The following is a 25,367-nucleotide window of genomic DNA, read 5'->3' as shown; positions in this document are numbered from 1 at the left end:
GGATAAATGCATCAAAGGCTCACAGCCAGGCCAAGTTCAGAGACACCAATTGCTGCAAAGCAACAACCAAGGCAACTCAAGTTAACCCAAAGAAGGCAAAGCATGGGGGCCAGAATGGGAAATAGGATTCAGAACTAAATAGACCATTATTGGTCAGATCCAGTACGGTCTTATGTTCCTATAATGTAATTTTGTTGTTTATTAGGCACTAGTCATGTTTTTCCAAGGTCACCACATGGGAAGAAGAAAAAAATGCTCTTGAGCTGTAAACATAGGTAGGACATCTAGAAATAACTCCCAGCTTACCTTGAGCTTCATGCCTGGTGGTAAAGTACAGGAGCCTCCATCTGGTTGATCTATCAAGCTGGGCGAGCTGGAGAAGTGTGCCGTGGCCTTCTCAGAGCTCTCAGGCCTGTTCTCTGCATAGGTGAGAAGAGATCATTTAACACTAGTGACCCACAGGCTGCAACTGAAGTACATGGAAGGCTATGTATACCCTTTTCCACCAAAAGAACTCCAGAGACATGCAGTTAAACTGCCATATCTTCCTGGACCACCTTCATAGTGGAATGCTTCCCTCCATTCCACTATGGGTTAGTCCTAGCGCTTGCCTAGCGCATTCCACTATGGGTTAGTCCTAGCGCTTGCCATTCCACTATGCATTCCACATTCTGAGGTCCTAGCGCTTGCCATTCCCACCCACCTCTCCAATTCTTTGATAGTGTTTATAATGTTGTTTAAGCGCTGCTTTCATCCAGATCATTATTTCCTGCACCAGAGGACATAGAACTTTGGAAAAAATGGCATTTATATTGCCCCAGATGGCTAGAAGCAAGACTTACGGTACTTTACAGTTGTGCTTAACATTTTCCTCTCTGTTCAGAAGGCTCTGTGCTGCTGTGAGGAAGAAAACGGTGGGCGCAACTATAGAGAGCCGTCAGGAGTAATATAAATGCTATTTTTTCAAAAGTTTTACGTTTACTAGTGCAGGAAATAATGATTTGGATGAAAGCAGCACTTAAATAACATTATAAATGCTATCGGAGAATCTGCACTACTTTAAAGTGCAAAAACACACTGCTGTGACTTCTGCCATTACTTCTGTCTGTGGAAAAGGATATAGAAGCTTAGCACTGTGGTTTGCTGCTGCTCACCTTTGTGTGAAGGGAGGGAGGGTTACATCTTTACCCTCCTTCCAGCCTCAATAAACAAGTGAGAATAAAGAGGAGCCTCAAGTTCTGCATGCCTCCAGGAGAAAGCAAGGTTTCATGCCTGCTGTAAAGGCTGGCTGGAATTCATATACCTGAGAGATGATACACAGCACAGGGCCATTCAGGCTAGAACTGGCTACTCACCTAAGTGATGGGCTGGGCTTAGCACCACGTGTGTGTCGGAAGCAGAACGTGCCCGGAAGTGGTGGGGATAGTAAGGACTTCGAGAATTGGGACTTTCCTCCATCTCCGTAGCTGCCTGACTCGCAGGTAGAGGTTCTGCCCCTGTCAACCTGGACTCTTCAGGAGTTTCTTCAGAAAGGCCATCCTATTAAACAAAAAGGCATTTGAATTGGAGATCAATAGCAAAACTTCTCTGCTGGCCACCTACTAGTGTAACCCATAGAGCTTTTAAAGGTCTAAAACAGTGCAGACTGCTCTAAAACAGGAAGAATTTGGCCAAGAGCATATTTAGTGAAACTACCTAACAAAAAAAATGTTAATGGTTGCTGTTTTGCTTTATTTCTGGGTTGTATACCAACTCCTGGTATTCCAGGATCAAAGCCAAACTGTTCAAAACATTTATAGAAAATCTCACACATTAGTATAACTTTTAAGTTTTAATACCATTTTAAGAGTTTTTTTATTATGTCACAATAATTTGTTGCATTTGTGATTTACATCAATATTAAGCCTCTTGGCAATTAAAGCATCTTTGTCGTTTTAATAAAGCTCATTCTTTTTAAAAGATACTTGGCCAGTATTTAACAAGAGAGTGGCTCAGATGCTTTTCTCAGAATCAAGACTCAGTTTCAATAAGAATCGTTCCCTAGGCTCCTCTCTACCTACTCCCTTACGTTCTCAGGTTCCTGGGCTCGCAGTCGGCACTCCATGAGTTTATGCTGATACTGGAGTTGCTGGTTGGCTCTTTGCAGTTGGGCAATTTTCTCCAGCATCTGGCAGATGTGCTCCAAGTACTGCAAACCCTGCCCCGGCATGGTAAGCGAAGGCTCATTTTGCACCTATAGAGAAGAAAACATCCATTGTCATCCGAATGCAGCATCATTGTGCATAGAAGGAAGAAGGACAGGGAGAGCATTCCCTGCAGCTATCAAGTGACTGGCTTCCAGTTTGTCAGCATCTCTGCATTCACAAATGAAGGTACAGGGAAAATATTCAACAGTAAGCAGGAGGTCTATGGGCGTTTACGCATTCTCAGTTTCCTCACATCTAACTTCCTGGGTTTGGGGGGGGGGGGCGGATGTCAGTTCGGCACATGTTTTGCTTCTTCAGTGATCAATTTAATATAATACTAATTTTTATCAAGCGGAAAACTGCTGAATTCAACTGCAGGGAGAAACTTTTCATTTTAAGCTGCATGATTATCAAATCAACCATCAGAGGGAGCAAAACACAAAAGAAACTGACACACACACACACACACACACACACACCCCGCGACAACCAGAAACTGCAAGTTAGACCAGAGGAACCTAAGAATGCATAAAAGTCCAGAGCTGAGAAGAGGGTACTACTTGCTGAAGTGTAAGGAGGCCTCCTCCTTAGGACAAGATACAAGGACTACCTAGAAACACTTGAGAGGCTGCAACCCTCTTTGCTTCTGAATCAGGGAATGAGGCAGTCCTGCCTGACTTCTCCCTCTCCTTATCTGACATGAGGCACATCTCCTTGCTACAGCAAGCTGGAGAGGAGAATGGGAGATTGGCTCATTTTGCACCTATAGAGGAGCTTCAATGGCAGTTTCCCAGTTAAGCAGTAAAAAGGGTGTTGGGAAATGGGAGTAAGACTTCTCCAGGCTTCAACCTGACAAACCTATCTGCCCTCGGCAAAGAAAAGCTGCAGCGTGTGACCACGCTAAAGACTACCAATATAGCTTGACCGAATTTTAACACCATCTCTTTCTGCTGTTGTGGCAACCCATGGCCATAAAAAGCTTGTTTTTTAAAAAAAAACTATACACAGCAATTGTTCTGGACAGAACCACTGAAGACTACAGGCATGGAAACTGTGGCAGTTGAGTGTTCCTCCAAGGCAGAAATTCCGACACAAAGAAAAGTAGCAGTCAATGATGTGCACTGTAAACTAGCTTTCTTCTTGACTTTCTTGTTTGGGAGCAGAGATTCTTTTAAAATATGGAGGAGCATTCAGTCATGCTACCCTGCTACACACAAGTGATACAAACCAGGAACCATTTTACCACATTATCAGCTGTTTGTTCAAGCCAGAGGCGCAATAGCAAGAAACCCTCTGTCAGCCATATAGACTGGGTGTGTGCAGCCCAGACACAATCCAGTGTGTCTGACTCAATGCATCTCTAGTTAACATTCTGAGCATTTCAGCCAGGGCGATCCAGGTTAGCATGTGTAACTAGGTGTTCAATACGACACATGTTGCACGTCGCCAAGAACCTCCGCTTCCTGTTTTTTAAAAAGTCAAAGCATGTTCCCAGTCCTCTTGATGACAATATTTTGAAAACAAGTAGCTTGTGTTTGCCCTTGCCAGGATGGCCCCGGGCTAGCCGGACCTCATCAGATCTCAGAAGCGAAGAAGAACCGGCCCTGGTTAGTGCTTGGATGGGAGATAAACCAAGACATACCAAGGTTATGCAGAGGAACACCCCTGAATGTCTCCTCCCTTGAAAATTCTACTGGGTTGCCATAAGCTGGCTGCAATTTCACTGCAGTTCACACACACAGCTAGTATTTACAGAACGGGAAACTCTTAAGGTAAATTTCTTTCCCCTCCCCAGGCCCTTCCACTACTAATTACATAATGTCTTGCCTGCTTTCCATGTGTCCCCACCCTGATACTACTAATACTCCAAGACCTAATCTATTGAGACTCCTTGCCTAATGACATAATACAATTACCATGCATTAATTAACATAGCTTTATAATGGAACCAGAAAATCAATATCCAGACCTACGAGTAGAGCACATTTATTTCCTGAACATCTTTTATCTTCACAACACTCTCCCAGCCTGTTGTGCTCATTCCTTGGAGGCCCAGGGATAAAACACTGCCCACCCATTTCCTGGTCCAATATCAAGGCCTCTTCATATTCCAGTTCCACAGCTTGGGAGCAGGCTCATGTTTGTACCAAGCACCAAGCCTAATGGACTCATTCAAATTGTGCCAGTAATATCCCTGATGTCTGGACAAAAGCGGGTGTTGACATCTGTACTCAGTTGGGTGATAATGTTGGAGCTGAAATGGGCAAGGCAGATACCTCCATGATATCGCATGATGTTCCAGATTGAGTATGCTCCTTCTTTATGACTCACCCCTTGCTGTCATTGATTCATTTGTACCTGTGGCACTGGTGAGTTTGGAAAGTGGTTGTGATGGAGGCTATTTATTAGCAGTCTGCTTTTCAGCCCCAGGAACTTCTGCCTGAGTGGGAGACACTGAAGCTGTTTGGTCAGTCCAGCTTTGGCATCAGAAGACAATGGAGGTATTCTACCAGCACAATGCAGCTGACATGATGGGGGATGGATGAATCATTTTTGTGGGATGTTGTAGCAGCATCCAAAGACTGGAGCTGTGGTTCTTCTAAAACTGTCTCATAACCAACACAGTTGGAGGAGTCACATTTATTGCTTGATCCTAAACAAAAGGCAGAGTCCATAGCCCTCAGAAACAGATAGTTTCTCAACAAAGCCCAGCCTTTCTGAAATAGGGCTGCTTTTCCAGGAACCTGTTAAAAGCTAGAGAAGGACAGATATTAAGTGTGCGTCTACACACGCTTTGCAATATGAAAGGGTCAAAGGAAAAATATAAATTCTAACTGCTGAAACAAAATCCAAGATGAGAGAAGTTCTTTAGAAGACTGTCATGGAAAGAACTCAGTCCATTCCTCTTCACTATAGTTTGGGGGGGGGGAGGGGGGGATCGAGTTCTACTTGTTTGGCATGAATTCTAGATTTGTTCAGAACCAACTTCTGCATTACTGCAGAACTTCTGCTAGAAGTAGGAGTAGAAATTGACAGGGGAAGAATTCTCTAAAAAGAAAAAAAACTGATTTTGTTGGAAGGTTTGTTTGCTCAAAATGGAAACCCATTTTTCTCCGTGTCTTCTTGCCCATTATCAAGTAGTCCCAAATTCTGCCCAACCAGCACAACCGAGTATTTTAGACATACATCTAGAGCAAGGGATGTAACGTCCTAAGAATAGCTGCACAATCACCCCATCCAAGGACATCTCCCCTTCACACATTTTACATTTTTTACGGAAATAAAATTCCAATGCAACACTACTAACACTACTGGCTGCCCCATGAAGTGCCTCAATCCTCATTTGTTACTTTTCCAATAAGCAGTTCCAAATGGCCACATTTATAGTGGCTGACATTAAAAAGCTCTGGTTGTCATAACAGAAGTCTCCCGTTTTCCTGATGAAGACTCCAGGGAAACAGGTGACAGAGAATGATACTGGACAAACACTTGCACTGAAACAATGCTCAAGAAGAAGAAGAAGAGTTTGGATTCATATCCCCCCTTTCTCTCCTGCAGGAGACTCAAAGGGGCTTACAATCTCCTTGCCCTTCCCCCCTCACAACAAACACCCTGTGAACCTGACAAGAGCTCTGCGCAGCAGGTGAGGAAACAACAACCATCATTTCTTTCACCAAAAACAAAATCTTAGACATCAGGATACCACTTATATGTTTCTGCAACTGAAAAAAAACATGCAAATTTCAAACAAATTTTTTAAAGACTGGTAAGATTTATTCACATACAACATTATTTGTGACTCTGTAGACCTAGTTCTAAGGAGAGATTTGTGTGTACGAAGGGAGCCATTCTTAAGATAGAAAAGTCAGAACTTGTGTCCTGAAGCCACAGCTGTTGTAAGAAGGGATAGGAAGCGGAAACCAACAAGAAAAACTCAGGATAATCTAACTTTTCTTATTAACACAAGGGTTATCCACTTTCAAGAAGAAGGTGCCAAAATGTTTTCAGACCCTGTGCAATCAGATACTAGACTATAGATTTCCACAAACTCTGATTGTACTTCCCCAGAGAGGCAATCAGTTTTTGAGGGCTATCTTTTGTGAGGCACAGCAGGGGAGTTTCTAGACCTTCATATCCCACTGCACATCTTATAAGAACTAAACAAAAATCTGAAAGAAGCCTTTATTGATTACAGTATCCAACTTCTTCAGTCTTCTTCAATCTGTACTTTTGTACATTCTTTGAAATATACAAAAGCACAGATTGTCTGAGTCATCTGTACCTACGCTGAAGTATGATGTAAGAGTCAGAATGGGTCTTGGCACTTTGGGTAAGAGGCAAGAGCTCAGAAAGGAATGCTCACACCCATGGCATTCCATTCTCTCTAACATCGTCTTCCTCCCTGCCAGCAAGATACTTGCATCAGAACCCTACAAAGAAATATTTCTCCCAGCTTTACCACAGCCAGAAGCCTTGAAGTTGCCTAATACATGTGGCTGGGATAAGAAATCTAGTTCCACAAATCTCACACTAGTGGGTTCTGCACAGCAGAAATAAAACGTCTTTAGGATGTTTTAGAAAGATTCATTTAGGCATATTGTATTCCCACCATGTGGGAGTGCACAAGTGTTGCCAACCAAATGGATCTTTTTTCTCTCTCACCTGCTGCGCAGAGCTCGTCAGGTTCACAGTTTGCGGCCACCATTTTGTGTGCAGCAGCAGATTCTCCATAAAGATTTCCCACTGAGGGTTCTTCTGCTTGCAGCTCATCTGCATACAATTTCAACATAAAGAGTAGATGAATAAAGTTTTTTTAACTAGCAATCCCGTGCACGAGTCGTTTTTCCTTCTTTTTTTGTTTTGAGGGGGATGTCTGCAAAGCTACAGCAACATGATTATAGAAGCTGCAATGTGTTCATATTTGCGCAGCTGTAGCTTCGCAGACGTCCCCTCAAAGCAACAAAAAAGGAAAAAATGACAAGTGCACAGGATTCCTACGCAAAACCAACTTCATTTATCTACTTTTAACAGCGAAATCGTGCACAGATGAGTTGCAATCAGAGGAAACCTCCATGTGGAATCTTCACGGAGAATCTGCTGCAGTACAGTCCTGCTGCAGAACACAAAATGGCAGGAGCAAGCTGCGGAAACGGAAGTAAGAGATTTGGGTGGGAGAAATAAAGCATTTCCTGCCTGTTGTTTTTCCTATCTACTTTTGTTCACTCAGCTGGCAGGAAATATCTTCAACTTGGGTTGGGGGGGAAAGATCGCTAGTTTAGCAATTTTTGAAAAACCCAGGTAGAGAGGAATAAATACAAGCTGAAGTCATTTTGTGGAAGAGAGCTGTGCAAAGTTCTTCCCCAAAATCTTTTTAAAAACATCCCCAGGATGTTAAATATATTTCAAGGAAAAATCTTACTGTCCTTGGGAGTACCCCCTCCTCAGCCCTGGGCAGAAGGATTAAGAAACAGGAAGAACTAAGCTTCAGTGTTTTCTCTCAGAACTGAAGGTCTTAATCCTTTTCATCCTCCCAACCTCATCCAAAGCAGTTACTTTTTGAAACAGAGATAGGAGGATCTGGTTGGAAAGATGTCATCTAATCATCAAATCCAAATCCTCTGCCTCAAGTCCCCACATCACTTTAGCAGGGAAATGCATCAAGAAGTTATCAGGTACTAGAGTAAGACCTCTCCCATCAAGAATCCAAGAGAACTTAAGGGTGCTACAGCTACTCAACTAGAAAGACTTTCAGCAAATTTTACAACTGCCCAAATGCTACAAATCACAAACACTCAAAGGTATGCAACGAGCTGCTTTTAAAACTGCTCATTGTGTCTTCTGTTCACAGAATCAAGGAAGGATGTTTAGAAGAGGAGCCAGGAACCTTTGCCAGGAAGCAACAGGAAGCCAATGATACCAATCTGAGCATTCAAAGAACATCCCATGCATCATCCCAGTATTTCTTAACTACTGACCCAGGGGATGACGTCACAACACAACATTTACTAGGTAGACTTAATTTATAGAGTGGTCGGCCATTCCCAACCCCAGTCATCACTTCTTTACCTTCAGCAAGCTGAGTACTCATTCTACCGAGTTCAGAAGGATGGAAGGCAGAGTCAACTTTGAGTCAACTACCTGAAACCAACTTCCATTGAGATCCACCTCAGGATGTGAGTCGAGCTTTAACTGTACTACTGCCGTTTTCCACTCTGTGCCATGGGGCTGCTTGTCAGTATTTCTTAATAGCCTTGCTAAGCAGGGTCAGTATTGTCTCCATGCAGATTAGGTCTGGAGAGAAACTCTTACAGCCACTTCACAAATTCTGGCTATAAATAAAAGACCACACAGCCCACATATATTACAGCACAGTTTTATATAGTACTCAAAATTAAGTCCTTTGGCTGCACTCCCATGCAGAGCTGAACTGTGAATTAATGCCAATGCATTTAGGATTGATTTCCAAACAAATGTGCACAAGATCCAGCCGTGAGCTACTGCACTTCACCAGCTACCGGATTTCTCCAAAGCCTTTTGGATTGTATCCCGCAGCCCACTGCAACCATTTACATTTAATTCCAGAGCTTTCAGATAACTGGTTTCTCTGCTCTGGGCTTCAGTTACCAGATATATTAATAGTTATGCAGGCAACTAGAATCCAGATGAATCACAGTCTGGATTCCATGTGAGATTTTACAGTCTGTTCCTCTCACTTACAACCAGGTCAGAGAGAGAGAGAGAGAGAGAGAGAGAGACAGAGAGAGAGAGAGAGAGAGAGAGAGACTGTTTATACCACTGAAGGGCAATGGCAGAACTACATTCCAGCAAGAGGCAATTATTCAAGCTATCATCTTATGGGAAATACAATTCATTCCACCCTACGAAACTACCTCGCCTTGACAGTGGGAGGAGAGACTGGGTCACAGCCGGAGAGCATGTGATACCCATATAGCCATCTCCCTGCATCTCAAACTTATCTTTCTAAAAAAAATCCTCATTGCACTAAAAGGGATCTTACAACAAGGTTGCCCCCAACAAGAAGAAAGTTCACTGCAAAAGATCTGAGGGAAATTAATATCAGTGAAGTAATGTGTATTGTGGCAATGACACACACACATGCAAAAAGGAGTCTTGTGGTACTGTAAAGACTATTATTATTGCAGCATATGTTTTTGTGTATAACAATACATCTGATAGCCTTTTTAAGGTGCCACAAGATTCCATTTTATGTTTGGGGAAGGAAGCTATATAGCCCAGGTCACACATATAAAGGAAGCTATATAGCCCAGGTCACACTTAGCTACAGAATAACTTGGTTCCTACACCACTTACCATTGCTTCTGTGTGCTGTTCCAAGGGGGTGTTGCAGCCTGAGTTGGCTCTGCAATTCTCCCCACAAGCAGTACCCACAACGTCATCAACACTCACAGGCGATTGTGCACAATAGGCCTTTAGTCCCTCCAAATCCAAGTGGCTGCGGGACCTTTGGCCAAGCTGTCTTGATGACCGACTGGGCAAACGGTGTTTCTGTGATCGTTGCACAACCTGTGCTAGCTTCTTGCTGACGGACAGGTTCCGGTGATAGGGTCGATCTTGGCTGGGATCTGGTTCCACTTGTTGTCCTGCATTGGCACTGCTGTCATGGGATACCACAGTGGTAGAGGCCGAAGGCTGGAAGCCATCCACACAGTCCAATGTAAAGCTCTTTTCGGAGTCCACAGGAGTGGAGGGAGAATGATCGCTGCTGGCCATTTCCACGCCAGAGTCCTCCGATTCAGACTTTAAGAGCCTCCCACTGGTGGGTATGAAGCTCAGCTGGTGGTGCAAATCCTTGTGGGGAATGGGCTCAGTTGGGGACCCAGCCTCACCCCATCTGTCCACCTCACTGCTTTTCTTGCCATCCAGCTCCAACTTGAGGGAGCTCTCCCTGGGAGATTGAGGGTCCTGCAGATTCCGGTACATGCTGACTGAAGTCAGCACCACAGAGCTCTCTAATGGCTTCCAGGCTCCATCTGCAAATCAGAAAGGAAGCATGCTGAGTTAGAGGCAAACCATCCCCATTCCTCAGAGAACAGAAGTCCAACACCTGAAACTATGCAAAATATATTACCTAACCTGTAGGCTGCCCCTCCCTTGTCCCTCCCCTTTCCCCAAAGTCTCCTTGCTCACACAAGCCACCAGCTCCTGAGGAAACATACTGCTTGCTACATATGCATTCCAAGAATATTCCTCACTGGTTTGTGATTCAGGAAGGAGGCGCCTTTCCCTTCAAATAAAAAAAAAAGTAGTAGAAAAGGAAGAGAAGAAGGCGGACGTTTCTGAAGCAGATAGGATCACTGAGGAAATGTCTGTGCAAAGAACAAACATTGCATTTGGACTCTGGGATAGCGTACCCACCGCTGACACCCCACACCCAAACTACTTCCACAAAGGTGTGTGCCTTTTAGTAGCTCGTTTAAAAGGATGATTGTTGTGGCAACAAGAGATCTTAGGTAAACTTCCCATTTCTACCAGCCTTGACCCAGAGGTGCATTTCTGTCTGTGACATTGAGCTTCCCCACAGATACTAATTCAGCCCAGCAAACAAACTCAAAACACATTTCTATCAGAACTGAATCTCTGATCACCATGAAAGCCTCACTTCGACAAGTCATTTTCTCTCCGCTTAAGCTACCTGACAGAATTGTTGTGAGGATAAAATGGAGGAAGGAAACTTATTCTCCCTGAGCTCATTGTAGGAAAGGCGGGATGAAAACTGAATGAATAATGAAGTTGTGCATACTTTATCTTCCATCAGTACCTTACTCTCCCACCTTCTGAAATGACACAGTAGGTCACCAGAGATTACCACCTTCTCTATGGTGGCACCTTAACTGTGGAACTAATTCTTCTTTCTACTCACCTCGCCTACCAAGCTTCAGACATCAGCTAAACACATTTCTGCACATCCAGGATTTTCCCAGATTTGCACCTCTTGCTATTTAAGGTTTGTTTCCTCTCTCCTCTTCTCCTCTAGCTCATTAATATGGTGTAATGATCAGAGACTAGAATCACCTTGGTTCAGTACTCTCTGACCCATGAATCTCACTGGGTGCACGCTCATCATGCATCAATAGGACTTCCTGAACTTTTGAAAATTCAGGAAGTCCTATTGATGAGGTGACTCTGCCACAATTGCTTACCTCGCAGCACACTAAGTTTCACTGTTTTAGTCTTGGTGATGCTAGAATGACCAGCTGTAACTAGGGCTGCCAGTTCATAATTCAGAGACCCCCCACATGTCCCGCACTATTTCAAAGCAGTGGCTTTGTAGGCAGCTGCTGAATTTTGTCCCCTATTCCTCCACATAAACCTCTCTCACTATCCTCTACTACTTTCAGCAACAAGGAAAATTCCTGTTATACCACAGAGTGAAAAGGGAAAACTAGATGACCAAGAGGACGGATGGAGGAATTAGAAGAGAGCTACAATCATCTCAGACCTCAGAATCTTTAAAGGGATAATGAGCACCTTGAATCTGGCAACTTTCTGAGCAGCAAACATCAGAGTTTCGGTAAGAGGTACCTGTGCTGAAGAGTGAATCTCCAGCAGGTGAAGGTTATTATTATAGGCTGGAAAAAAGCTTCGCCTACTCCTGCAAGGAAACATGAAAGCTTAGGAAGAAAAAAAATTGGGGGAGAGGTGATATGTTTTTTGCCTTGGACTCTGACAAAAAAAAAAGCATGGCAAGATGGAGTCAGGAAATCCTCGATTCAAACCCTACCTCAGTTGGATGCTCATATTCAGCAAGCCTTTCTCTCAACCACAACGTATGAACAGCCTACATTACAGGGTAGATGTAAGAATAGTAATTATACTTTCAGCAAGCCTTTCTCTCTGTCATCCTATTGCAGATATGAGCAGCCTCCATTATAGGGTTATTTTTAAGTTGTAAGTGGTTAAAGTATTCAAAGGCACTAAATACATGCTATACGTTGTCAAAATGATCCAGTGAGATGTACAAAAGCTAATTTCTCAGCTCGCTAAAAACACTACTTATGCATGCCATTTCTAAGCCCAGATACTCCACCCCCCACCTACTGAGAAAGATATGCATGTATTTCTTGGTAGCATGCAGCCTCTCTTTCTAATTTGTCATTCAACAGAAAGAAAGGCTTTTGTAGTTACTACTGCATAAATGCAATATTTGTATTTCAATACATACCGAATGCATTTCCAATTCTTAAATTGGCTTCTTCATGCAATTTCTAAACCCAGCCCCGCAAATAAACCTTAGGTCTGACAAATAAAAATTATCACTTCAATTTTTAAAAAAATATACGTGATTTTTACTTCCCTAAATTGATCTGCATGCCTCCTCACAATTTGTATCGTGTTCTGTTGGGCACTCACAATAAAGAATATGCTTAAAAACTGCTGCACTAAAAGAACTGCAGACATAGCAAAGTTTTTGGTAACAGCTTTATCAACAACTGCGCATTCCAGTTGATCACCTAATAACCTTTTCTATTGTTGTTATTGTCAGTCTGATTGTTGTTTTATCCTATGCCTAATAAGCATAAGCATAAGCATTTTATTGTCATTGTGCACGCACAACGAAATTTACCTTTAATAAAGGTAATGAATGAATGAATGAATGAATGAATGAATGAATGAATGAATGAATGAATGAATGTGCTTAAACTTGGACCCCACACTTATTTTTGCTCTTGCCACATCTCTGCAATGTCCATTTTTTTCCTCATCTGCTTGCTCTTCTGAGTCGCATTACACAGAAGGCGGCCAGGCAGGTCAGCACATGTACTCCTGTTAGACACTTACATTCACCCTCCTGCTGACATCCCTCCTTACATTTCAAGCCTTTGATGGTTCTCCTCCCAGGGACAGGAAAGCTACATACTGTAAAGAATTATATTTACAATAGAACACAGACACCAAACTCAGAAGCATGGCAAGGTTTTCACGGGGGGGGGGGGGCGATTACCAAGTGAATGGGAATTCTCTTTCCACAAGATTCATTTTGTTCCTCATTTTTCTGTTTTAAAAAACAGACTAAAGCAAATTCTGTTTTGAACATTTCTGGAACTTTGTTACCGTTTATTACTGAAATATTTATACCCCACCTTTTGCGGAGGACTCAAGGTGGCTTACAAAGAAACAGTAAAAGAAATAAAACATACATACAACCTGAACTGTCTCTAATACATAGCATCACCAATAGAGAGATCTATCACTTCTTTAACCGCCAAAGGGGGGTCTCGAAAATACAACACCTTTACATGCCATGTGAAATATGGGATATTAAAGTGCCCTGGACTCTTCTCCTGACAGAGTATTTGAAAGGGTTGGTTGTGCCTCTGAATATGTCTTTGCCCAAGAGAGAAAGTGGATGCAGTGAGAACGATATATAACTGGCACACAGGAGTATGGTTCAGTATTGCTGATCTGCTCATGGTTTGATTTTTTTTCTCATTTAATTACTGTTATCAGAACCCATTTTTATGGCTCAGAACGCAGATTTAAATTTTAACATACAAGCTGAGATCAATTTTCTGCCACTGTAACTGTTAGGATTCCCTCTCACATAATCCGAAGGCACAGCAGTTTGGATGAGGAAATGCTGCAAATTGTTAGATAGTCACACAAACACAACACTCACAATCATCAGCTTCTCTGGAATGACAACTTAACCGGTTAATGTGTACTATGGATCTGTCCTGTACCCTTCTTGTTTATATCCCAGTCTTTTAGATCAACAAAGAACATCTTACCTCAACTGTCAACTGAAATGGCCCTGACTGTTCAGATTCCTGAGACCATGACCTCACATCCTTCTCTAAGTTCCTAGAACCAGGTCAGTCAGCAATCTCATGGGAACATAATGTACAGTTTATATTCATAATGTACAGTTTCAGGAGATGCTTTTACTTTTTAACTTTTTAACATCTATAAAAAGGAACTCTAAACCTAACAGTACAATCGTGTGTTTTGTTCATTTCAATTGTTGACGACTGACCTCTTGTTGGTTATGGTATTTTATTAACAGAAGAGAAAATATATACAGGTGAAACAGTTTATCATTCCACAGGATAGAACAAAAGAGTGGAAGCTTCAAGAAGGGATAGAGTTATTAGTGGCTATCTGCTATGACAGCTAATTGGAATCTGCTCATAGAGAATAACTGGATGGTGGAGACAAGAATCTTCATCCTCTGCTAGGGCTGACAACTCTGGATTGAGGAATTCCTCAAGATTTGGGCAGGGCAGCCTGGGGGTGGCAGGGTTTAGGGGATAGGGATGGCCCTCAGCGAGTCATAATGCCATAGAGTCCACCCTCTAAAACAGCCACTTTCTCCAGGAGAAATTGTTTTTGTCACCTGGAGATCAATCGTAATTCCAGGAGATCTCCAGACCTCACCTGGAGGTTGGCAAACCGACTTCTGAAAGCTCACAAGACATATGGCTAATTACAGTTCAAAACAGAACGTTGGGTCAGATGTTCTTAGAGTTATGCATTTAGCTCCCTCAGGAAACTCCACATCTAGATGTTCCTTTTCTTCTTTGCTTACCACAAACACATGTGTACTGAGGCAAATAATCTCGACAGCTCTGCTGCTGCATCCTACATCCCACCTAAAATGCACACATCAGGATGGGATATACTGCCATTTAACACATGTACAAGGACCCAGACTGCATTCCTGGCTACTGAAAGCATTCCTTGCTCCTCATCCCCAAAATACCTCTATTATGCATGGAGGAATCCAGAATGAAGGGTCCAGTCTCTAAAATCAGGTGTGTAGCCTAACTTTTAAGGGGCAGAGAATTCCTAAGGAGGAAAGCACTGATGGAAAGAAACAATAGGACTTTGCACTGAATTCTAATTTATTAATATAATCAATTAAGTCAGCTTAAGCATTCCAGAGGGATAGCTGTGCTATAGCAAAATTAAACAGGAGCCTAGTAGCACCGAGAAGACTAGCAACATTTATGCCAGCATCAGCTTGTGAGTCAGAGCTCACTTCCTCGGATGAATAGGAGTGCCCAGCATCTGAGCAACTGAGCCCTGACTCACAAAAACTGACGCTGGCATAAATTTTGCTGCTCTTTTAAGTGCTACGGGGCTCCTGTTTAATTTAAATGTGTGCACCATTCTCTTAAGTGTAAACTGAGGAAAGGAATCCATGGCCTCAAAGGGAGCAGAAGTCTAGCAAGTCGCTCTTTGAAAAAAAGAACCCTGGGAGCCCTGAAGCCATTGCAATAAATACAACAATATGTGGAGTAATTCTGCCATCCATATGCAATCCTACTCACCCACCCCAGTCCCCCGCATCCCACTCTCCACATGAACTTTTGGCTTAAAACTCATCTAAGAACCCAGACTCAGCCCAAGAATGAATGTATTTTACTACTGTAATTGTTGAAGGCTTTCATGGCTGGAATCAACTGGCTGTTGTGGGTTTTCCAGGTTGCGTGGCCGTGGTCTGGTAGCTTTTGCTCCTAACATTTTGCCCGCACCTATGGCTAGTGTCTTCAGATGTATGTCCCAGTGATCTCAATGCCAGCCCCAGATGTGGGTGAAACGTTAGGAGCAAAAACTACCAGACCACAGCCACACAACCCGGAAAACCCACAACAGTCATTTCACTACTGCCAATAGATTTCCCCATCCCCCAAGACAACCAAGCAGTTCTGTAATATGCCAATACTCATTCCTGAACATGTCTATGAACATCTAATTGTACATGCAGTGACTATAACATTTCTGTCCAAACACATGGGCAGCCTAGATTAATTCTTTGGTTCTCAGCCCACACCATTCCTAAATGCTGTGGAAAGAAAAAAGAAGTGTTTGTCTAGACCCAGCCTGCCAAATAGCCAAATTCCTTCACTGCCTACAGAACACAGTGCTACACAAGACATTACACCAGGCCTCCATTGGAGGTTGGGCACTATAGAATGAACAATTGCCAGTCTCCAGGTGGGACCTGGGGATCTCCTGGAATTATTAAACAGGTGATCTCCATCTGACAGGTTAGTTCTCCTGTAGAAAATGGCTGCTTTGGAGGGTGACCTTTAGAGAATTATACCCTGCCTTCCCGAGGCTCCTCCCCAAATCGCCGGGCATTTCCCAACCTGGAGCTGGCCACCCTAATGGAATGGCTGGTCCTGTTCTTTTCCCCATCCACAACCACTCATACACACACAAACACACACAAACCAAACAGATGCAGAAAGTGATGACCCCTAATTTCTTCTTCTCTTTTTACCATCCTAGAACATAAACACAAATCAATAATTCAGGACAGTACAATTCCACTGAAGGACGGAAGAATGCATTGCCCAGGGAAGGCCCTGAAGCAAGATAGCCAGGATGGCTGCATGACTATTTACAGAAGGCCAAGTGAGGAATGCATCTGCCATCACCTTGCAATTTGGGATGTAATTGCAACCTGCAAAACCAGCACAGCTCTGTCAGGAGCCTCCAGTCCTACTCGTAAGATTTCAGAGGTCTGCACTCACTGGGGTCAGCCAAATGTGTAAGAAGAGGGCAGGGGGAGATAGGCAGGTCCTCAGTGGAAATGAAAGATACCCTGTTTGATCCACAAGGGTTGGCAGCAGCCCACGTCTCTCCAGGGGGCAGCGATCCAAAATTCATCTCTTCTTCCTCCAACTGCAGTGATCTTCTTGTATAAGTACCTGTTTTCTGAATAGTGAGAACCAACAGCTTGTGAGTAATGGAATTATACCTAATCTGCCCGCTGCATCTATCTAGACCGCACGGTGCTGTTTGTCATACTGGGGGAATGGATCTTGTGGTTTCATCCTGCTGTGTACTGTATTTTGAAGTATGCTTGGGAAGTGAGATTTTGTGTGACAAGACTGGGTGATTCACACACACACACACACACACACACACTCATTACAGGATGATTATTGAACTAGTAGATCATGCCCATCATTATGTGATTCAGCTGCATAACGGCAGAGATAGTTATTGATTTGCATCATGTTACCTTTTATTAGATACAGTGATTTGCAATGACTCTTTCACCTATCTGTTAGGAAGTATAAATCAGCGAAACCTAGGCTTAGAGGTTTGTAACATTTCCGTCTCCCTTTCCTAATTAAGATGCACAGTGACACTAATAATAATAATGGAAATTCTTACACTAGTCACAGAACCAAGCCCCACATATAAATTGCACTGGTATGTTTTCTTTGGCCAGTCTTACAGCCTATGTTCCCTATACATATTTACTGCTTGTAAGTAAGCATTCCTACCAACCAAGCAAGCGGGGGAAGGGGGGGATGCTGATTAACATGTGCTTGGACTATACCCAGCAAGTTCTTACATGACTCAATGCTTCTCCATACAAAGAATTCCCCAGCAAAGAGCAACAAATAGTTCCCTGACATGCAGGTAACCATTTGTTCTGAAGAGCTTCTCACCTGCACTCTACACCTGTGGCTCTCCAGATGTTCATGGACTACAATTCCCATGATGGGGTTTGTAGTCCATGAACATCTGGAGAACCGGCAGGTTGCAGACCCCTGCTACAGTGGAACAGCATACACACAGGTTTACTATTTCAGAACCAGACCAGGAAACCTATATTGGCTATACCTTGTACATATTTACAGAAGATGTTGCAGAGAAGCCCATTTGCCTGGCTGCTTGGCCCCATCCTTGCAGGTCATGAACAGGTAACAGGTAACAGCAAAACAGTTACCTTCCAACACTCCCAGTGGGGACCCAAAGCGACTTACATAATTCTCTTCCCCATTTTATCCTCACAACAATCTTGAAAGGTAGGTTAGCTTCTGGGATTGAGACCTGGGTTTCTAGTCTGCCACTTTATTTATTATTTATTTCACATTTATATCCTCCCTATCCCCGCAGGGCTCAGGGTGGGTCACAACTATCAACCTCTACAATACAGTTGCTCTCCAAATCCTTTTCCTATCTCTCATGGCAGTCACAGCAACTCAGTATGCTGCCAAGCCTAGCAATGTTACAAGTTGCGGGGGCGGGGGGAGGAGGGGGAGGAGGTGATGACCTTTTTCTTTTAAACTCTCACCCTGCAATCTTATTTGGAAGCAATGGGGAAAAAACCTTCCCATGAAGTAGGTTTTGCTTTGGAATGAGCAAAATACATTTTAAAACATGAAGTGTAGCATGTGACTTTTTATACAAGACAATCTAGGTAATATAGCTCCTCTATGTACTGCATACTCATACATTAGATATTTCAATAATATGTTTGAATGCGATTAATTCTGTACACAACTAATACCTTGTAATGTATCATTATACACTACTGAATGTTCTCAGTGCCCTGAAGCTGATCAATATCAAAGTATGCAAAGCAAAGCATAGCCTTTATTGGCATAAATAAACAAAAAACACAGCTAACATTGGTGATGTTAAAACACACAAAAAGACATCAAATAAATATAAACTGTATGCTGTTGCCCCTATGACTATGAAACTGTTTCTATTCTAGTAATAAACAAAATCTGAGCGTTTCATTTTGTAGCAGTTCACGGCTCCCCTTCTCTCTTCAGTTTGTAAGCGCATTGGCAGTTTTGCTTGCAGCAAAGACATTTGTACTTCTAAAATTTCCACAAATGCCATACACTAAACTATAAATCACAGGTTTCATATTGTTAAAGAAATAAAGTAAGCTCAGGTTTAATGAAAAACAATGTATTCCATATATTTGATATTTCCCCGAAATATCTTTTTTTGAGGGGGTGTTCTCTGCAACTTTTAAAATTTCTCACCAGGCTACAAAGTTCAAGACCTATGCACCTCTGGAGCCCTAATGAGAACCCTTGTAGTACTGATTATAAGAAATTCTTTGCTGTATGGAAACCCCTTGATCTCCGTCCACCTATATTTTTTAGCAAATCCCAGGGCTTATGTGAATGTGACAACTTTCCATAACATAATTGGCCAGCTCTAACTTTACAGAGCCAATGTTTTTTTTAGTTTGAATTAAGGTTGGATCGAAAGATACTACAAGAAGACAACTGGACTATTCACTAACGTATTACCAGTGACATCCCTTCGAACAGCATTCTTCCAAAAGACAGTGCAGGTGATGTTGGCCTCTTACTATGCATAACGTGGTTGAACTAGTATGTCATGTCCATCAACATGTGGGGCAAAGGTAGCATAAAAATTCCATGGAACTGCAGCCCAAGAATACATATGCTACAAGGGCTCTGAACCAGCTTACAGTCAACAGAATCACATGGTAAAGCTGCCCCTAGAGTAGGCCACCTCCCACTGGAGGTGGGGAGCTATATATTTGAGTGTTCACTCCTACCCAAATTTGCTGAACCCAGAAAGCTAGCAAGGCAAAATGTTCAGTTTAGATTTCATCTTCCATTGCTTTCCTCTCCCTTAGCATGTAAAGCCTCCTTCCCCGATTGTTCTAAGGACACAGCATGCAATTTTTAAAAAATGAAATCCAACCCCATAGCTAGAAGTGGCCCAACTCACAAATGACTTCAGATGTAAATTGCAATTTCAGTTGATGAAGGCAGTTCACTCACTTCCTCATTTACAAAGTCTGAGGCATTCCTTCAGTAGCACCTTTTTTTAACTTCATACCCCACCTTTCTCTCCAACACAGCTTATATTTTCTCTGGTCCTCCAGTTTATCCTTACGACCACCCTAGGAGGCAGATGAGGCTGCCTCACCAAGCAAGCTTCCATGGAAAAGGGGGATTTGAACCTAGTCTTCCATATGGTAATATAACACTCTAACCTAGCGATTCCCAACCGGGGTTCTGCAGTACCCTGGGGTGCCGTGAACACATCCCAGGGGTACTGCGACAATGCTATCCACCCCCTCCCTTTACAGAATTGCCCACCACATGGTACCAATCAAGCTGGCAACAGCAGCACCAACTGCTCCCTCTGGCCCTCCTCACCCTCCCTGTCAGCCTATGACAGTGGTGGCGAACCTTTGGCACTCCAGATGTTATGAACTACAATTCCATAACATCTGGAGTGCCAAAGGTTCACCACCACGGGCCTATGACCTGAAAAATCTCTACATGAGCATTGTGGGGGCTGTGAGGCAGGGCAAGGGCATTTGCAGGCCAGTGGGCTGGGCCTTATGAGCCGCCGACCCTCTGGAGGTGGAGCCCATTCAGGCATGCCGACTTGGCCCCTTACGGCTTTCTGAGCGGTAAGTCTGGGCCCCTTCTGGCCTTCTGAGCAGTAGACCTGCCAACGGTACCGTGATGTCAAAAAGGTTGGGAAACACTGCTCTAACCACTACCTCACACTGTTTCTCACCATTTATATCCTGCTATTCCTCCAAGGAGCTCAGAACATGCTACACAGAAATTATCCCATTTTATTAATGCAACCACCCTGCTGGGAGGCCAATGCTGGGGCACAATGGCTTGCCCCAGCTTCCCCCTCCCCACAGGGAGTTTTACGGCAGAGGAGGGATGTCACTTCAGGTTTCTCCATTTCAAGTCCAGCACTACCTATTTACGCCATGCCAGCCTTCTCTCCCCTGAAGCAGAACAACTTCCTTGAACTATACCAAGAGAACACCTGGAAGAAATGTCTGCTTTGGAAGGTAGACTCGATGGCATCATACTCCATTGAAGTCCATTCTCTCCCCAAACTCCACCCTCCTCAGGCTCCGCTACAAAAATATCCACATATTTCCCAAGTCGAGCTAACGATATGACATTTTTGAGGTTGTTAACTCATGTCACCATTAAGTGGGAAGCATCTTGAAACACACAAGATCAACGACTCTACATAGGTGTCAAACTCGCGGCCCTCTAGATGCTATGGACTACAGTTCCCATCATCCCCTGCCAGCATCATGCTGGCAGGGGATGATGGGAACTGTTGCCCATAACATCTGGAGGGCTGTGAGTTTGACACCTGTGGACTAGGAGAATGATGAACATGGAAGCTTCTTATCTTAGCCTTCGTTCAAAAGCCTCACCGTAAGCTTTTTTCTGTAGGCATCAGGGCTAAAAACATCCAGATTCCCAATGACCCAGCCATTGTACTAGGTAACATATTCTACACATACACAGGGAAAAAATATGGACAATAGGAAAATGAAGTTTGAAGGACTTGGAACTTGGCAGGACAAGTCCCACAGAACCACGTCAACAATGTGGCTTCCTCTTTTTAAGCCCGATGTAGTTGTTGTGACTATTGTTGCCCCATAGTCCATGATACTATAGCTACTGATGTTTGTTGTGTATGATGCTAGATTTATTGTTGCTCATAATGGTATGTTTTATGATTCTATGCTTATTGTCATTCATAATGTTATGTTTTGATGTTATGATTTAATGTTATGCCTATGATGTTATGATGCTATGTTTACTGATCCTTGTTTACTGATATTATGTTTTTGATGACTGTAGTATGATGTTCTGATTATTGATATTGTTACTATATTGTTGTGCACCACCCCGAGCCTTTCAGGGGAGGGCGGTACATAAATATACAATTTGATACGAAACAATACTGGTTGCCAGAAGGAATAAGAAAGGGGGGATGCAAGTCATTATTCTAATTCTTACTAAACAATAACTTTTGATATCCAAATTTAAAGTTTTGTTCATCTGAAACAACAATCCTCTAGCACAAATGAACTTAATGCTAGAGGATTTTTCTGTAAGATATTAGAGCAGTTCAGGTGGTCTGGTGACTGCATGTGTGAGAACAGGCAGGTTGGACTCTAATTTCAAGCAGCTTAATTATTTTTAATAAAACTTAAATCACATTTGCACCCCTTCGTCCAAAGAATGATCCCATTTTGTCTAACAGCAGCAGACCTGGGAGGTTGGATTTGCTGAAAGTGGGAGAGGGGCTCAATATTACCAAGAGAATTTCAGAGCAAACAGTAATTTTAATTCAGTTCTATCAGGACGAGACAATCTACCCAATGTGCCGCATGCATGAACTTACAATGCCATCTTAATCAGAGTTAATACTTTCTAAGGCGGCAGGCAAGTACAGAAGAATGTGTCATCAAACCACAAGTATGGGCTGTTCGAGGCAAGAAACATGCAGAGGAGGTTAGAAATCCCTTTGTTCCTTGGTGGTCTTTCATCCAAAGTACTGACCGTGGCTTAGTTCCCCAGCCATGATGAGCTCAGGGCAAATAGGTCTATTCAGGTTGTTAGAACTCAGTTAAGAAAGGCATTAACAAGTCAGCATCCCGTGTAATAGCTTGGAACTAGAAGATCTGGGAACAAAAGAAGAGCTTCAGCCCTAAATCTGACTCCCAGATTTTCATGTATCTATTTTGAGTCAGAAGTGACATGCTAGCACTTCACACACACACACACAACTTTTTCTCCCAGGAAAAGAGAGCACTCTTGCTACAAAATCTATTTTGCCTTTAAATAAAAAGCAATCCTCACAAAAACCAACAAGTCAGATGTGATTTTTCCACCCCTTTGTTACACAAAACAGGAAGTTAGTGGACTTTCCACCCATCCATTCAGTTAAATGTCTCTCTTTCACAGCTGTATGCACATGTGAAAACTGTTAACACCCTAATTATGAACTTGTATTGGGTAGTAGCTGGTTGAATTAGATAGAACCTGGAAGATTCCCAATCACTTTCCTCTGCCAAGAATGTAGGGCAGCTAACACTTAAGGGGCCTTAGAGGCACTCTCCAGTAGCCTCCACTCTGGCTATACTAGCCCACCTTACAGGGTCACCGTAAAGCTAACAGATGCAGAAAGCACTGAGTATTATTTTGGAAAACAGTAAGAATCTCTTATAAAAGGCATTTTCTTAAGACACCAAATATGTTTAGCATATTTGTGTGCTGTTGCGCAAATAAACACTCTAGCTTAGCTCCGGTGTACAAGTAATTTAAAAGTTAAGGCACGAGTCCGTCCTATCTTACACACTATTTCTTTGCCCAACAGGGCTCACTCCTGAGGGAGCCTCATAACTCTGTGCAGTGTGTGCACAGAACAGCTTATTTATTAAAATATTTCCATCCCAACTTTCCTAGTAATTGGCCTATGATAATAGTTAAAAACATTTTCAACTTAAAATCAACCATGGTATAAACCCAAATCCCCCTCTTAAAATATGCCTGCTAATTTTAATAATTCCCAAGTTTGTTCAGAAGCAAATCTAAAGGGTTACAATGGAACTTATGTCCAGATTACTGCATATGGGATTGCAGCCCCAAACACTTCTGTTTACCAAAAGCCTGGAAAAGACAGCACAAGCAAAGTGTCTGGGCCACTGCTCTCCCTTTAATACACTTACCAAAAAACAAACCACACCACCGCAAGAAAAACATCCAGAGTCATAGGAAAACGTCTAGAAATGCCTTAAGTACCAAAGGAAGTGGTCTAGTGACAGAAGGCCTTGAATGCCCAGGGCACTGCCATCCTTAGAATGCCTTCCCTGGCGCTCCATCCAGGCACTTTCGCACATGCAGAATAATGCACTTTCAGTGCGCTTTGCAGCTAGATTTTACTGTGCAAAATAGCAAAATCCATTTGCAAACAATTGTGAAAGTGGACTGAAAGTGCATTATTCTGTAGGTGGGAAAGCGCCCATTAATTTGTATCCAGCATTACGAGCATTCCCACATGGCAAAACGCACGTAAGAAGAGAGGAGTCTTAACTAGACGCGCCTCAACCACCACCTCCAGTAGGCTCTTACTGTTTTCTAACATAATACTTCGTGCTTCGCGTCGTGCGTTCTGGGGGGGCCAGAACAGTCCGAGGTGCAGAGCCGTTCTAAATGAACTCGTTTTTTCCCAGCAAGGTCGCAGAAAGGGCAAAACGCGCTTTTTAGCCTTACGTGCGAAAACGCTGCTGAAGGCGAATCCAAAGGGAAGCGCGCATGGCAGGCAGGCAGACAGGCGACCTTGCAGCCCCGTTCCTTCCCCCCGGGACGAGAGTGCTCAGGGCAGCCGGAACCTTGACCGTGACCGGGTCCCCGAGAACTCTGAGGAAGGAGTCCCAGCAGGGGCCACCCGTCTGCTGCTGCACGCCCCCCCCCCCGCCCCCCCCCCAAAGGAAGAGAAATCCCTCCCGCGGCCAAAGCCAACTCACTCGCCCCTGGGGAGGGAAGGAGAAAGACGCTCACCCCGATTCCAAAGCGGCTCCACCGAGAAGACCCGCCGCCTCTTCAGCATCTCCTCCTGGCGCACCGGGCACGAGCGGCGTGGGCTCCGGACGGTTCTTCCCCTCCTGCTGCGTGTGCGGGAAGCGGAGCGAAGGTGGTCAAAGAGCGCCGCGCCCTTCGCTCCGGGATTTATACAGGAAGGGGTCCGAATGACGTGGCTGGGGTGGGGACACTCCCAGGGCCAGCCAGGACTCCCCCCAGCGCCAGCGCCAGCCCCACGCTGCACGGGAAAGGGGCGCGGGATCGTTCACTCCGGCTGGGGTTGCGGGGAAGACAGGGGCAAAGCAAAGATCGGGGCAGGCTGCGGGGCGCGCAGCCCGATCCTGATCGTCTTGGCTCGCTACTACGGTCCCCTGAGATCAATGAGACCGCTAAGATCGCGTGGGCGTGGAGGAGCCTGAAGCTTTTCTGAGCGAAGAAGGAGGGAGTCTGGAGTTGGCGAAAGAGCGTCGCCTCAGTGCTGAGAGAGAGATATATATTTATTGCACCCCCAGGACTTTTCTCTTCCTTCGCCTTCGAGGCGCGGCGATCCAATTTCCTAACCCGGACCTGCTCCTGCGTCGCAAAACAAGCTGCTGTTGAGTGTTTACGAAATGCTGCAGCAGATATCCTCGGGGGATCAGATGGAGTCCCCCTCCCCCCCCCCCGCTTCAAAAAGACTTCTTGTGCAATGTTTTAGAGTTGGAGGTGTAAACTCAAGTCTCCCCTCAGCCCTGAACATCACTCACACCGCTGCAATCCTATGGAAGTAAACACCAGGCATTGGAAAGAGGGCGAGTTAACTTCGAATAAAGGGAAGGGACGCAGCTAGGCTCCGTTCCCGGCTCTCCCCCACTCAGCTGCCTCCCCGCAGCTCTTGAGCCAGCCTCCCAGGGACGCCTCTGCCAATAGTCTGAGGAGCCGCTGCTGATAGCAGGTGATGATGTTCTGCTTTATGCCAGCTGAAGAAGCTGCTGATTGCTGCATACAAAACATCTGCTACAGAAAGGCAAAGAAGCCACCACACCAGTTAACA

The 25,367-nt window shown here is 43.9% G+C and overlaps 1 protein-coding gene across 1 annotated transcript in view; it reads right to left on the bottom strand.

Annotated features, from left to right (window-relative positions):
* The window catches only part of LG12H8orf58 (linkage group 12 C8orf58 homolog), a 30,571-nt gene extending 5,410 nt beyond the window's left edge, over positions 1–25,161 (bottom strand). Inside the window, exons 1-5 of the mRNA XM_048511980.1 lie at positions 24,314–25,161; positions 9,519–10,198; positions 2,069–2,233; positions 1,356–1,539; positions 307–419 (exon numbers count right to left, since the gene is read on the bottom strand). Coding sequence (XP_048367937.1) covers positions 307–419; positions 1,356–1,539; positions 2,069–2,233; positions 9,519–10,198; positions 24,314–24,362 — 1,191 coding nt within the window. The 5' untranslated portion in view covers positions 24,363–25,161. The remainder of the gene's footprint in view (positions 1–306; positions 420–1,355; positions 1,540–2,068; positions 2,234–9,518; positions 10,199–24,313) is intronic.
* Positions 25,162–25,367: the final 206 nt, after the last annotated feature.

Source organism: Sphaerodactylus townsendi, linkage group LG12 (assembly GCF_021028975.2).
Source record: "Sphaerodactylus townsendi isolate TG3544 linkage group LG12, MPM_Stown_v2.3, whole genome shotgun sequence".
NCBI classification, from domain to species: Eukaryota; Metazoa; Chordata; class Lepidosauria; order Squamata; family Sphaerodactylidae; genus Sphaerodactylus; species Sphaerodactylus townsendi.
Note: the sequence above shows the minus strand (reverse complement) of the source record. Positions and strands in the feature narration are given on the sequence as shown.